Source organism: Gasterosteus aculeatus, chromosome 17, assembly GCF_964276395.1.
Source record: "Gasterosteus aculeatus chromosome 17, fGasAcu3.hap1.1, whole genome shotgun sequence".
NCBI classification, from domain to species: Eukaryota; Metazoa; Chordata; class Actinopteri; order Perciformes; family Gasterosteidae; genus Gasterosteus; species Gasterosteus aculeatus.
In genome coordinates, this window is record NC_135705.1 from 15,710,829 (window position 1) to 15,726,074 (window position 15,246).

Genomic DNA, 15,246 nt, shown 5'->3' on the forward strand with positions numbered 1-15,246 from the left:
ATTACATTAGATGTCATTTAGCTGATGCTTTTATACAAAGCGACACATGGATTTGTTTTGTTTTTTAACCCGTAGTGTGCAGCCATAAGGGCGCCCGAGGAGCAGTTAAGGGTTGGGTGTCTTGCTCAGGGACACTTTGATGTGGGACATGGAGCAGCTGGGGTTTGAACTGCCAACCCTGCGGTTCCTGGCGCACCCACTCTACTCCATATTCCACAGCACCATTATTATTTTAAATTCTTGACTCAGCATAGAGGAGCCCTGGAGGAGCCCTACAAAATATAATATAGACTGTACACGGTAGAGGTCCAGCCTGAATATGTGTTTTGATTGAGTTACTAAACCCTTACTCATATAGACCCACGGTTTATTCAGTCTTATAGACCTTATAGGAACATCCAATCCTGGTTGGAGCAAACAAATGAGAATGCAGTTACATGCACTCTCCTGTGAATGTTATGGCCAATAATGTTGTGAGATAAGGTGGAGGGACTTTGTTAAACCAGCCTGCATATCAGATTTTGACATGGGGAAAACTGTTGATTTCAATTCAAGTTTTTATTGGGATTAGTTTTATAATTCCTCTACTTTTGCGGTTGTGACTTACATCCTGATGTGTGTGTCAAGTCAAGTCTCACCTTCCTTCATTATCAAGCATTGTCTGCCGAACAATATTATACTCTTGATCACCTGCCAGCTGGGCCTACTTAACCATAATACCATATGAAATGAAAGTCAAAGGGACGTTAACTTTCACTTTCTATTTTATGCGACACACCTGAAGTACCCACAGTTGCTTCTGGTGCACTTTAACGTTGCCATTCGAACTTATACATTACGACAGTGGTTACCAAGCTTTGTCAACTCAGTCAGGGCCCCCTTTGAGGATATAGGAACAAAAGGGAACAGCCATTACCATGAACGCTACGAACCAACAGTGTAACAGTACAAGGTCAATAGCTTTCACAAAACAACACATACAGTGAAATCAGATCTTGTTTATCATCTTGAGTTAACAGACCAGCAGGACCTTTAAAAATACATTTTGAATTTATATTCACATTTGTAAATCTCCTTGTTCTTCATTCAAACGACGATTACCCGACAACGTGATGCATTATTTGACTATTCTGCATCAGCTTCAACACACAGAGCACTATTTTTTGTTATTTAAATATTTCCCCCTGGTGGATTACTCTCAGTACATCGGTAAAATCAATGAAAGCTAAGGAAACAAAACCTAGTTTAACTTTTATGCGTCAAAACTACCATATACCAGCACACCAGCTTTCAACAAAAACCACCAATAATGAAATCGGACCTTGTTTATCATTTTGAGTTTCTTCATCACAGCTCCGAGGCCACAGAGCATACCTGTTAGACTTTCTCACTTCAATGACTCAATCGCAGACCCAGGTTGCAAAAAACACAAAACAAATGTATTTTTATTTTTCAAAACCGAATTTGCAAAAATCCAAAAAGGGCAAAAACACAGAGGGTCCAAAATCAGAAAACTCTTTAAGCTGTCAAGTGTGGTGGAAATTTGTGGATTTAGCCCATGTGAGAAATCAAAAGTATCTTGAGCTTGCTTTGTGATTAAGTATTTATTACTAACTAGAATATAGGAAAAAGATAAAGAATACAGAAATCATCAGCACAAGTCGTAAGCACAGACAGAAGTCAAATGACTACAATTCAGCTGAAAAGGGACAGATGTTCCTTCCCCCAAAAGGAGCAGGAAGATCTGACAAAGTTGAAGAGGAGAACAGGAGCTTATATACACGTCAGAGAGGTTTGTGGTGCCTCAGGACAGGACAGCCCACCCCTCAAAGAGGAGTGTTGGAAAAGTACCAGATGATGCAGGGGTGACCCTGTGACCCTCCCTTTATGGACCCAGACAATCAACAACATCTAAAAGGTCAGCCAGGGCACGTATGGTTTCATCTGTGTCTTATCTCACCCTGGACTGCCTTAAGTCACCGGCTCACATCAAAGGTCACATTCCTGAGAGCCTCACCCCACGCAGGCTCAACAATTTTCCCCCAACATCAAGCATTTAAAAAATGCAGGTTCAGGCATTGATCCTTCACAAACCGAATAACAATCCGACAGGGGACAACAGAAAGCGACACCTATAGGAGGGGTAACTAACAAGACACAGGGAGAACTAATCAGGCAAACAATCAGGGGACAGGTGAGTGACAACAAGGCCGGGATGCAGCAGAGGGCAGAGTCTACGGACAATGACAGAAAGACAGCAAACACATGACGAAATAAACAAGCCGGGGGAAACACGTGGTTCCGCAGTGGCAAAGCCCCGGGGATTGATGAGATCCGTCCAGAGATGCTAAAAGCAATGGGTGTTGGGGGGCTGTCTTGGATGACACGCCTCTTCAACCTTGCGTGGAAGTCTGGGACAGTGGCAGACCGGGGTGGTGGTACAACTCTTCAAAAAGGGGGACCAGAGAGTGTGTGCCAATTACAGGGGTATCACATTACTCAGCCTCCCTGGTAAAGTCTACTCTAAGGTGCTGGAAAGGAGGGTTCGGCCGATAGTCGAACCAAGGATTGAAGAGGAACAATGCGGTTTTCGTCCTGGAACGATGGACCAGCTCTTCACTCTTTCCAGGATCATGGAGGGGGATTGGGAGTATGCTCATCCTGTCTACATGTGTTTTGTTGACTAGGAAAAGGCTTATGACCGGTCCCCGGAGAGAAAATGTGGGTGGTGCTGAGTACGGGGTGAAGGGGTCCTTACTTGGGGCCATCCAATCCTTGTACGGCCAAAGCGAGAGCTGTGTTCGGGTGCTCGGCAGTAAGTCGGAGGCGTTTCCGGTGGGGGTTGGCCTTCGCCAGTGCTGCGCCTTGTCACCAATCTTGTTTACCAGCACACCAGCTTTCACCAACCACCAATAATGAAATTGTTTATCATGAATGTCTCCCCCTGGTGGATTACTCTTGGTACGTCGATGACATCAATGAAAGCTAAGGAAACGAAACCTAATTTTCTTTCATTTCCATTCTCTGCTGCATCCTTCTGTCGCATTCAAGCTTCGGAATCCGAGGAAACTGCTGCTCTGTTCCTCGTTTCACACAGTCTCCTCCCGGGATCCACGCAGTCACCATCATGAACACTCTGAACCAACAGTATGAGGAGAAGGTGCGTCCCTGCATCGACCTCATCGACTCTCTTCGCTCTCTGGGAGTAGAGAAGGACTTGGCGCTGCCTGCTATCGCCGTGATCGGAGACCAGAGCTCGGGGAAGAGCTCCGTGTTGGAGGCGCTGTCAGGTGTGGCTCTGCCAAGAGGAAGTGGTAAGTTAGTCACTGAACAACTATTAACCACTATTTGCATTTCTCCACTTTTGGAGAAAGGTACAAATGAATATATAGGTTGGCCTGAATCCATCATCGCTGATCTTAACAAACCTTAACATTGCTAGTTTAGCAGTTGCTTGGTTTTGCCCTGATGTGAGGATTGATGTAATGACTCAAAATGAGGCTGTTTTTCAGCCTTATATTTAGATGCCAAACGGGAGTGGTAAGTTAATCAGTGAAAAACTATTAACTACTATTTGCATTTCACTGTATATCTAGGTTGGCTTGGATCCATCATCGCAGATCTTAATAAACTCCTTTACAGCTAAATAAAGCATTACTAGTTTAGCAGTGGTTTGGTTTTGCCCTGATGTGAGGATTGATGTAATGACTCAAAATGAGGCGATTTAGATTACGTGTTGTCTGATACAAAGTGTCATGTGTTGATTAAAGGAAAAATAACAAACATTTTAAATTGGCACTCATTGGTTTTAGCCCATGGGGTCCAAGAACCACAACCAACTGAAAGTGATGTAAGAAAGAAATAACTGTGTGTCAGTAACAGGTAGGCAGAGGCAGGACCCAAACGCAGACAAAACTTAATTAATTCAAAAATCAAACTGCAGAGAGGCAAACCGCAGCCAGGAAACAGGAATGGGAAAGACATTCAGGGTAGAACATTTAATGACGGAACAAGGGACAAAAGACTGCGAGATGGACATTTCCAAAACCCATATTTCTGGTTTAGCAGGTTTGCGGGGACCATGACAACTATAAAACAAACATGAAGCAAGGAACGAAGCAAAAATGTTTGCAAACTGCACTCACGGGTGCTATGAAGATGAGATAATCCCACTTATTGAGAGTAGATTTCAACTCATCATTCACTCTTCATTAATTAAGGCATTGTGACAAGATGTCCTCTCGAGCTGAAGATGAAGAGAAGGAGAGAAGGAGAAGAGTGGTACGGGAAAATAAGCTACCAGGACTATGAGGAAGAGATAAAAGACCCTGCCGATGTGGAGAAACTGATAAGAGAAGGTACATTATATACAGTTCTTTTTAATGGTAAAAAATTGTAAAAAAAAAAAAAGTAATTTTGAAACTACTCATTTTTCTTTTAGGTTTTAGTGATCAGCGCTTCAACCATGTCCTCTCTCTCCAGCTCAGGTCAAATTGGCAGGGATCGGGGTTGGGATCAGTGATGACCTCATCAGTCTAGAGATCGCCTCTCCTGATGTTCCTGACCTGACACTCATTGACCTGCCCGGCATCACCAGGGTGGCTGTAAAGGGACAGGCTGAGGACATTGGAGACCAGGTATTCTAGTTCAGTGTCACCAAAACAATTTCATAGGGACAATAGATTTGATAGAAAGTTTAAAAAAATAATGGCTGTGAGATTCATGGTAGAGATTTGCTAGTTCTATGAGTTATAGCTATATAACCACGGGAATTAATACTTTCAGATAAAGACACTGATCCAGAGGTTTATAACAAAACAAGAGACCATCAGCTTGGTGGTTGTTCCGTCCAATGTGGACATAGCAACCACAGAGGCTTTGCAGATGGCACGGGAGGTGGATTCTTCTGGAGACAGGACTTTGGGTAAATGGGGCAGATTCTATAAAAGAGACCACTTGGACAAGTTACATCACTGTTAGTTTACTGTCTGTTTCCCCTTCTCTCTCTCTCAGGTATCTTGACCAAGCCTGACCTGGTGGACAAAGGCGCAGAGGAGGGGGTGGTTGATGTTGTCCGTAATTTGGTCATCCATCTGAAGAAGGGCTACATGATCGTCAGGTGCAGGGGTCAGAAGGAGATCACTGACAGGGTTTCTCTCACTGAAGCCACAGAGAGAGAAAAAGCTTTCTTCCACGATCATGTGCATTTCAAGTGAGTTCTTTATTTCTGGGCAGTTATGCAACTAATGATTTTCAGTTTGACTGTTTTTTTTACTTTCTAGTCAGTAATCTTCCATTTTTTTCTCTAGGGTTCTCTACGATGAAGGCCATGCAACGGTTCCTAAACTGGCTGAAAAACTCACCCTTGAGCTGGTGCATCATATCCAGGTGAACACTTCCCAGCGCCTCGGCATAGTGGTTTGCTCCTGATTACTTTACCCATTTCAGGTTTTAACATCTTTTCTGTAATTTGCAGAAATCTCTACCTCAACTAGAAAAGCAGATAGAGATGAAACTAACAGAGACCCAAGAAAAGCTTGAAAAATGTGGCAGTGGACCCCCACTTGATGCAGCTGAGAGACTCGGTTTTCTCATTGACGTGAGTTGTCTTGCTGTCAAAACACTGCACCTCCTTCGTTGGATTTAATTCGCACTCTTCTGAATCTCAACCTGTTTTGTTTAGAGAGTGGCAGCGTTTACACAGGAAGCTATCAGCCTCAGCACCGGGGAAGAAGTCCAATTTGGAGACCGACTCAATATCTTTGCCACACTCAGACAACAGTTTACGGGTTGGAAAAATACTATAGTGAATTCTGGAGTAATATGTAAGTGCATCAACAACCTGGTCATTATGTAATAGATTTGCTTTGTTTTCCATATTACACAATTGTAGCGTAAAATGTGAACCTTTTGAATAACATTAAAATACATTTTTTTTGTAATTTCCCTCAGTATGAAAAGATTACCCCACACCGCCGGATAGATTACTGCCAATTCAGTGTCAGCCTTCTTTGGTTCTACTTTTTATGTCACAAATTCCCCCCCATTGCAGTCAACCAGCATATTGAGAGAGAAGTGAATCAATATGAAAAGAGATACCGTGGGAGAGAACTTCCGGGATTCATAAACTACAAGACCTTTGAGGACATGGTCAAGGAGCAGATCAAAAAGCTGGAAGTACCTGCTGTCCTGAAGCTCAAGGAAGTGACAGGCACGTCATATTATGATGCTGCAATGATTGCAAGCCAGATACATATTTAACACCTGAAAGTTATTTTTGGATCTTGCATTGCCTCAGTGGTGCTTTCTTTTTTAGACCTTGTGATGAAAGAGCTGTTTGAGTTGGCAGAGAGCAGCCTTGTTGGATTTCCTAATCTCATCAAAATAGCTCAGGTATACTTTTCATTTCCCATATACAGTATATGACTGAACATTGTGAATATTTATTGATCATTTGTATGTCCCGTAGCTAAAGATCAACGCCATCATAAAGGAGAAGGCGACTGCAGCGGAGTCCATGCTGAAGACTCAGTTTAAGATGGAAATGATTGTTTACACTCAGGACAACAGATACAGCAAGAAGCTGGTGAAACGCAAGAGGGAGCAAGATAAGCCTGGTTCATTTGTTATCAATGACAATGGGGGCACCTTGAAAGAGATGATTAAACACCTGAAGTCTTACTACAAAGTAAGTGTGGTGTACAGTACATACTGTACCTCACATTATTTAATACATCACATATTATATTTACCTCAAAAAGGTTGAAAAGAAAATACATATAGTTTGATCTGCACCTCCTTTCACTAATATAACAATCTCCCCTTTTCTTGTTTTGAAAGCTACGTTTAAAAACATTTTATTAAAAGACAAATTAAGTACATGGCTAAAATAAAACAAATTGACAGCTAAGAATATCTATTTATTATGGGGACTATGAATGTCAGTAGAGATCAATTGCTCTGCTATATATAAGCAGAGTAGATTATTTATTACAACTTCCAATACAAACCATGTACATTAATGGTCTCAACCAAATACAAATAATTTTGTTATATTGACAGATACACATATGCATGACACTCTGACGTTTTCCTGTCTCAACCACAGATTGCTGGTCAGCGACTGGCTGACCAGATCCCGATGATCATCCGCTACCAGGTGATGCAGGAGTGTGCCGTCCAGCTGCAGAGGGAGATGCTGCAAATGTTTCAAAACCACGGGAACACAGAGTTTCTCCTCCATGAGGACCGTGACATAAAAACAGACAGAATCGTCAATCAGAATTGCATCAAGCGATTGTCAGCGGCACGCATTCTGTTAACTGACTTTAGTCTGAACACATACAACTTCAACCAAGGGAGTAGGTTTGGTCCCACCAAGGGAAGCTACACAACAACCCACCCAGTACCTCCCACAGCCACCCCTGTGATGGTGACTGCTGCAAAAAGCAAAAAGCAAAAATACCACCACTAAATTCGGACAGTCAAATGGTTAATTAACAATACTGTAATACTAAGTAAGTATTAAGGAACCAAGAGAAAGACTTACAAAGCCTATTTTAACAAGCAGTCTTTTGGAAGAGCTCCATTGTCTGATGAATAAATTCACAAAAAATGTATTACTTAATTGTTATCTTGCAATAGAATAATAAAGAAGAAGAAAAAAAGCATGTCCTTTTGTCATCAATGAATGCATTACAGAAAATATGCATTCAAATGAATTTTGTAATTCCCACGTTTTATTCCCAAAGGCTTATCGGGGTTGGTTTGTGCAGATTAAGGCCCACATCAGAGTGTTTGGTGTGCCATCTTGGTCGCATTGCCAGGTCCTTGCTCTCATGCAGCACCACATCACATTAAAGCTGTCTACAACTTGAGGTCAGGACCAGAAGTAGCACTGGAAGTTCTCCAGAAGTAGAATGTAGCATTAAATGGAAGAACTCAAGTTAAGAACAAGTACCTCGAAATGTACAACATTAGTACTTTCAGGTATTGTTGGGTAAAAGAGCAAGCATCAACCATTTGAAGGCAGCATGTTACACCCCCAGCTCAAAGACTGCCACATGAATGTTAGGTTAAATAAATCTCTAATTATAATATATACTGTAAATAAGCACATTTACAAAGACTAAACAAAAATGGAAAGTCTCCAATCAGGAAAGTCAGTATCTGTGGAAATATTTGAAGTAGAAAAAAACTACGGGATGCTGTTCAGGTGCTGAGTCTTTATAGCCTGAACTCCTTCCACGCTCAGGTGTGACCAACAACCTGAGTGACGGAAAGAGATGGAAGTCAGCTACAGTTCCAGGGAAAACTATGCATTTCGTTCCACATCATATACCAGCACACCAGCTTTCACCAAAAACCACCAATAATGAAATCGGACCTTGTTTATCATTTTGAGTTTCTTCATCACAGCTCCGAGGCCACAGAGCATACCTGTTAGACTTTCTCACTTCAATGACTCAATCGCAGACCCAGGTTGCAAAAAACACATACAAATTTATTTTCATTTTTCATAACCAAATTTGCAAAAACACAGAGGGTCCAAAATCAGAAAACTCTTTAAGCTGTCAAGTATTTAAAACATGCAGGTTCAGGCATTGATCCTTCACAAATCGAATAACAATCCGACAGGGGACAACAGAAAGCGACACCTATATATAGGAGGGGAAACTAACAAGACACAGGGAGAACTAATCAGGCAAACAATCAGGGGACAGGTGAGTGACAACAAGGCCGGGATGCAGCAGAGGGCAGAGTCTACGGACAATGACAGAAAGACAGCAAACACATGACGAAATAAACAAGCCGGGGGAAACACGTGGTTCCGCAGTGGCAAAGCCCCGGGGATTGATGAGATCCGTCCAGAGATGCTAAAAGCAATGGGTGTTGGGGGGCTGTCTTGGATGACACGCCTCTTCAACCTTGCGTGGAAGTCTGGGACAGTGACAGACCGGGGTGGTAGATTGGTAGTACGTTCATCCAGTCTACAAGTGTTTTGTTGACTAGGAGAAGGCTTCCCCCGAGAGAAAATGTGGGTGGTGCTGCGGGAGTACGGGGTGAGGGGGTCCTTACTTAGGGCCATCCAATCCCTGTACGCCCAAAGCCAAGAGCTGTGTTCGGGTCAAAGTCAAAGGCGTTTCCGGGGGGGGGGGGTCGGCCTTTGCCGGGGCTGCGCCTTGTCACCAATCTTGTTTGTGGTCTTCATGGACAGGATATCGAGGCGCAGTCGGGGGGAGGAGGGTCTACAGTTCGGGGGGTTGCGAATCTCATCGCTGCTTTTTGCAGATGATGTGGTCCTGATGGCATCTTCCGTCTGTGACCTCCAACTGTCACTGGAGCGTTTCGCAGTCGAGTGTGAAGCGGTCGGGATGAGGATTAGCACTTCTAAATTTGAGGCCATGGTTCTCAGCAGGAAACCGATGGATTGCCTACTCAAGGTAGTGAAGGTGTCCTTACCCCAAGTGAAGGAGTTCAAGTACCTCGGGGTCTTTTTCACGAGTGAAGGGAAGATGGAGTGTTAGTTTGGCCGGAGAATCGGAGCAGCGGGGGCGGTATTGCACTCGCTTTACCGCACCGTTGTGACGAAAAGAGAGCTGACCGGGAAGGGAAAGCTCTCGACCTGCCGGTCCCGGGGAAGACCCAGGACTAGGTGGAGAGATTATATCTCTGCACTGGCCTGGGAACGCCTTGGGATCCCACAGTCAGAGCTGAAAGGGAAGTTTGGGGTCCCCTGCTGGAGCTGTTGCCCCCGCGACCCAATCCCGGATAAGCAGTTGAAGATGGATGGATGGATGGATGGAAACACGTGGCATAACACAACACACAGCGATCACAATGAAAAAATGTCTCCTAGACCCCAGGGATCTTTTCTGAATTATTTTTTAAAATAAAGTTTCCCCCTTGTGGATTACTCTCGGTACATCGGTAAAATCAATGAAAGCTAGAGAAACAAAACCTAGTTTAACTTTTATGCGTCAAAACTATCATATACCAGCACACTAGCTTTCACCAACCACCAATAATGAAATTGTTTATCATGAATATCTCCCCCTGGTGGATTACTCTCGGTACGTCGATGACATCAATGAAAGCTAAGGAAACGAAACCTAATTTAACTTTTCATTTCCATTCTCTGCTGCATCCTTCTGTCGCATTCAAGCTTCGGAATCCAAGGAAACTGCTGCTCTGTTCCTCGTTTCACACAGTCTCCTCCCGGGATCCACGCAGTCACCATCATGAACACTCTGAACCAACAGTATGAGGAGAAGGTGCGTCCCTGCATCGACCTCATCGACTCTCTTCGCTCTCTGGGAGTAGAGAAGGACTTGGCGCTGCCTGCTATCGCCGTGATCGGAGACCAGAGCTCGGGGAAGAGCTCTGTGTTGGAGGCGCTGTCAGGTGTGGCTCTGCCAAGAGGAAGTGGTAAGTTAGTCACTGAACAACTATTAACCACTATTTGCATTTCTCCACTTTTGGAGAAAGGTACAAATTAATATATAGGTTGGCCTGGATCCATCATCGCTGATCTTAACAAACCTTAACATTACTAGTTTAGCAGTTGTTTGGTTTTGCCCTGATGTGAGGATTGATGTAATGACTCAAAATGAGGCTGTTTTTCAGGCTTATATTTAGTTGCCAAACGGGAGTGGTAAGTTAATCAGTGAGAAACTATTAACTACTATTTGCATTTCACTGTATATCTAGGTTGGCTTGGATCCATCATCGCAGATCTTAATAAACTCCTTTACAGCTAAATAAAGCATTACTAGTTTAGCAGTGGTTTGGTTTTGCCCTGATGTGAGGATTGATGTAATGACTCAAAATGAGGAAATTTAGATTACGTGTTGTCTGTTACAAAGTGTCATGTGTTGATTAAAGGAAAAATAACAAACATTTTAAATGGCACTCATTGGTTTTAGCCCATGGGGACCAGGAACCACAACCAACTGAAAGTGATGTAAGAAAGAAAGAACTGTGTGTCAGTAACAGGTAGGCAGAGGCAGGACCCAAACGCAGACAAACTTTACTTACTTTATTAATTCAAAAATCAAACTGCAGAGAGGCAAACCGCAGCCAGGAAACAGGAACAGGAAAGACATTCATGGGTAGAACATTTAATGACGGAACAAGGGACAAAAGACTGCGAGATGGACATTTCCAAAATCCAAATGTCTGGTTTAGCAGGTTTGCGGGGACCATGACAACTATAAAACAAACATGAAGCAAGGAACGAAGCAAAAATGTTTGCAAACTGCACTCACGGGTGCTATGAAGATGTGATAATCCCACTTATTGAGAGTAGATTTCAACTCATCATTCACTCTTCATTAATTAAGGCATTGTGACAAGATGTCCTCTCGAGCTGAAGATGAAGAGAAGGAGAGAAGGAGAAGAGTGGTACGGGAAAATAAGCTACCAGGACTATGAGGAAGAGATAAAAGACCCTGCCGATGTGGAGAAACTGATAAGAAAAGGTACATTATATACAGTTCTTTTTAATGGTAAAAAAATGTTTTAAAAAAAAAGGAATTGTGAAGCGACTTATTTTTCTTTTAGGTTTTAGTGATCAGCGCTTCAACCATGTCCTCTCTCTCCAGCTCAGGTCAAATTGGCAGGGGTCGGGGTTGGGATCAGTGATGACCTCATCAGTCTAGAGATCGCCTCTCCTGATGTTCCTGACCTGACACTCATTGACCTGCCCGGCATCACCAGGGTGGCTGTAAAGGGACAGCCTGAGAACATTGGAGACCAGGTATTCTAGTTCAGTGTCACCAAAACAATTTCATAGGGACAATAGATTTGATAGAAAGTTAAAAATACAATGACACTCAATGACAGTGAGATGTGTGGTAGGGTTAGTTGTTTCTATGAACTAACCCCGGGAATTCAAACTTTCAGATAAAGCGACTGATCCAGAGGTTTATAACAAAACAAGAGACCATCAGCTTGGTGGTTGTTCCGTCCAATGTGGACATAGCAACCACAGAGGCTTTGAAGATGGCACAGCAAGTGGATCCTTCTGGAGACAGGACTTTAGGTAAACGAGCTGATTCTACAAACAAGTTTCTTGTTCCTTAGGTAGTTCATTGCTTGTTTGCTGTAGCATTGTTGCTGGCAGCAGACTTGATGAAATGAAAATGAATTTACCTCATGATATTTTATAAATTATTAATAATTCAATGTACTTTTTTATAAATCTCTACATTAGTATGAAAAACATTATGACATCCAGATTGTATCATTGACATTTCGGGTGTATAATACTTCCGTGGATGTCGGCAACGTTGAGCTTCTGTCTCTTAGGTATCTTGACCAAGCCTGACCTGGTGGACAAAGGCGCAGAGGAAGCGGTGGTTGAAGTTGTCCGTAATGAGATCATCCACCTGAAAAAGGGCTACATGATCGTCAGGTGCAGGGGTCAGCAGGAGATCACCGACAGGGTGACCCTTACTGAAGCCACAGAGAGAGAAAAAGCCTTCTTCCACGATCATGCGCATTTTGAGTTAGTTACTTATTTTTCGGTGATCTTAACCCCTTTTTTTCATGGTAAATTATTCGTTCTGGGATTTGCATTACACATACACTGTACACAATGACTTTTTCTTCTTGCTCAAGCACTCTCTACAATAATGGCCATGCTGGTATTCCTAAACTGGCGGAGAAACTCACACTTGAGCTAGTGCATCACATTGAGGTAGGTACTTAATTAGCAGTGTGCGATACATTAACTTGTTGGCTGTGGTTGTTACATTTATTTACCCATTTTTGATTTGTAGATAACTCTGCCTCGGCTGGAAGAGCAGATAGAGGAGAAACTAGCAGAGACTCAAAGAGAAATGGAGAGATACGGCGTCGGACCCCCAACCGATGCAGCTGAAAGACTTTTCTTCCTCATGGATGTGAGCTCCCTGATTCTTCATAACTTTCCCCTGGCTACAAAGACAAATGCTTACCACCATGTATTCATTTGTTTGTTTGGGCTTCAGAAAGTGACAGAATTCACACAGGATGCCATCAGTCTCACTACAGGAGAGGAGCTCAAGTGTGGAGACAAGCTCAATGTCTTTTCTACACTCCGAGAAGAGTTCGGGAAGTGGAATGCCCACCTGGACCTCTCAGGAGAGAAGTGTATGTATCGGTTCGGTCTGATCTACAGATGTCCACCAGCAAGACTCTGAAACATTTCCGGTGTGTTACAGTTAACGACAGGATTGAGAGGGAGGTGGTGGGATATGAGGAGAAGTACCGTGGAAGAGAACTGCCCGGCTTCATCAACTACAAGACCTTTGAGGTTATGATCAAGGAGCAAATCAAACAGCTGGAAGAGCCGGCTGTCAAGAAGCTCAAGGATATAAGCGGTGAGAATAGTATGACTGAATGTATGATAGATTTGTCCAGTATTATGTTCTTCGTTAATATTCAAGTTTTCTCTTGATGCTGTCCTGCCACCAGTGAGGTGCTCGTGGTGTTCGCGCCTGTTTATCTTCTTGTATCTCCATTTCTTCCAGACATGATTAGAAAGGCTTTCATTCAGCTGGCCCAGAGTAGCTTCATTGGATTTCCTAACCTCATTAAAACAGCCAAGGTACTATGAGTGTCTTTAAGTTTAATTAGCATCATTTTTCTGGCGGTGTTCAGAGTAATCAGAATCTTATTTCCTAGACGAAGATCGAAGCCATCAAGCAAGAAAAGGAGTCCACTGCTGAATCAACGCTGAGAACCCAGTTCAAGATGGAGCTGCTTGTTTACTCTCAGGACCGGACGTACAGCAACAGCTTGAGTGACAGGAAGAAGGAAGAGGTTGACGAGGACGAAGAAAAATATGATCAAGACAGAAGTATTGTATATTGCATGGACAATCGTGCGACGATCCAGGAGCTAATGTTGCACCTTCAATCATATTACAAAGTATGTTTCAATGTAGACCAATGACTCCTGACAAAACAATGACAGAAATGTTAAGACCCTGCTGACGCTTAGGTTTTCTTTCTTTTTCCTCTTTCAGATCGCCGGACAGCGTCTGGCTGACCAGATCCCGCTGGTGATCCGCTACCAGATGTTGCAGGAGTCTGCTGTCCAGCTGCAGAAGGAAATGCTGCTGATGCTTCAGGACAAGGATAATTTTGACTTCTTGCTGAAGGAGGATTTCGACGTAGGCACCAAGAGGGCCAATTTGCAGAGTCGCCTTAAGCGTCTCACAAAGGCCCGAAAATTCCTGGTGGAGTTCTAGTAGAGATCAGGCAAAGGCACAGTTTGAGCAATAATGTTGGGGGATCATCAAATTCTATATTTTTACTTCTGGTTTGCGCGTGTCAAAGTCTAGAGGTGTTTTACATGGATTTTTATATAATTGCGGGTTCCACGCCCTCTGGGAATCCTCGTCTCCTGTCATGGTTGTGCAAGAGTGCACGTGCAGACTACCATACCACGGACCATAAACAATGGTTTTAGTTAATTAGTTAATCCATTGTACTTTCTTTTTTTAGATCTTGGCATTACAATAAATGAGCCCTTTGTTATAGGTGAGATGAAAATATGTGTATTTTAGGCCAAGCACACTAATGGTTTCAGTGACCTCCTAAACCAACATGAGCTGTGCATGTAGGGCCAAAGTCTCACACCATGCGTCTGCTATCCCGCTTTTATTTGTCAAATGCATTATGAATGTGGTTGAAGTATCGCTATCATATTTGTGTATACTATCCAGTGTAAAATGTACACATTTTCTTTTGATTACATAGATTGGTTACATCTATGTCATTGTGGGGTTGTTTTAGGTTTGTTCTGTAATTTAAAAGGGAAAGAAATCAAATTGCTGTTTTTTCAATCAATAAAAAAAATCAAAAAGGGCACGAGACGTTCAATTACTTTCATGTTTCTTCAACAGCCTATTTTCTATAGAGTTTGAAATAGTCTAATTGAGCTTATCCATCTTGCTTTTACAAGTCTTTTTTTTTTTAGTTGTTATATATTCTTATATGGCCATTAGTAATTTAAAGATAGTGTAGAACATAAAATGATTTAATACTAAAATGATCAAAATGCTTAATTTTAAGATGCTTGGGATCTGATTAAATAGAACACTACAGATTTTCAACAACCAACTAAAATACTTGAACACTATAGTGCCTGGTACTGACTTTGTTTTTGGATGTGGCAAACTTCACACAAATTTGTATGAAACTGTACCACCTAGTGGCTAAGACAACCGCACAGAACATTTAGGATTTACAGCAAAGC

General features: G+C 42.7%; 2 protein-coding genes across 2 annotated transcripts; both read left to right on the plus strand.

The window, feature by feature from the left end:
* Window positions 1–1,425: 1,425 nt before the first annotated feature.
* On the plus strand, window positions 1,426–7,708 carry LOC120834914 (interferon-induced GTP-binding protein Mx). The gene is made up of 12 exons (XM_040203297.2): window positions 1,426–3,314; window positions 4,221–4,358; window positions 4,483–4,637; window positions 4,786–4,924; window positions 5,014–5,212; window positions 5,310–5,388; window positions 5,477–5,599; window positions 5,684–5,825; window positions 6,053–6,211; window positions 6,317–6,393; window positions 6,470–6,688; window positions 7,109–7,708. Exons 1-12 carry the CDS (start codon window positions 3,128–3,130, stop codon window positions 7,472–7,474), a joined length of 1,983 nt encoding a protein of 660 aa, XP_040059231.2. The 5' UTR covers window positions 1,426–3,127; the 3' UTR covers window positions 7,475–7,708.
* Window positions 7,709–10,066: 2,358 nt separating this feature from the next.
* LOC144388892 (interferon-induced GTP-binding protein Mx-like) lies at window positions 10,067–14,853 on the plus strand. The gene is made up of 12 exons (XM_078091561.1): window positions 10,067–10,428; window positions 11,343–11,480; window positions 11,604–11,758; window positions 11,905–12,043; window positions 12,310–12,508; window positions 12,622–12,700; window positions 12,783–12,905; window positions 12,993–13,134; window positions 13,206–13,364; window positions 13,515–13,591; window positions 13,669–13,914; window positions 14,012–14,853. Exons 1-12 carry the CDS (start codon window positions 10,242–10,244, stop codon window positions 14,234–14,236), a joined length of 1,869 nt encoding a protein of 622 aa, XP_077947687.1. The 5' UTR covers window positions 10,067–10,241; the 3' UTR covers window positions 14,237–14,853.
* Window positions 14,854–15,246: the final 393 nt, after the last annotated feature.

Bases quoted from the DNA above. Each gene is read 5' to 3' on its own strand.
- LOC120834914 (XM_040203297.2), top strand. From the start codon at position 3,128: ATGAACACTCTGAACCAACAGTATGAGGAGAAGGTGCGTCCCTGCATC. The intron at 4,638-4,785 runs GTATTCTAGTTC...TAATACTTTCAG, and splicing joins CTGAGGACATTGGAGACCAG to ATAAAGACACTGATCCAGAG. The intron at 5,600-5,683 runs GTGAGTTGTCTT...TGTTTTGTTTAG, and splicing joins GACTCGGTTTTCTCATTGAC to AGAGTGGCAGCGTTTACACA.
- LOC144388892 (XM_078091561.1), top strand. From the start codon at position 10,242: ATGAACACTCTGAACCAACAGTATGAGGAGAAGGTGCGTCCCTGCATC. The intron at 12,701-12,782 runs GTAGGTACTTAA...TTTGATTTGTAG, and splicing joins AGCTAGTGCATCACATTGAG to ATAACTCTGCCTCGGCTGGA. The intron at 12,906-12,992 runs GTGAGCTCCCTG...TTTGGGCTTCAG, and splicing joins GACTTTTCTTCCTCATGGAT to AAAGTGACAGAATTCACACA.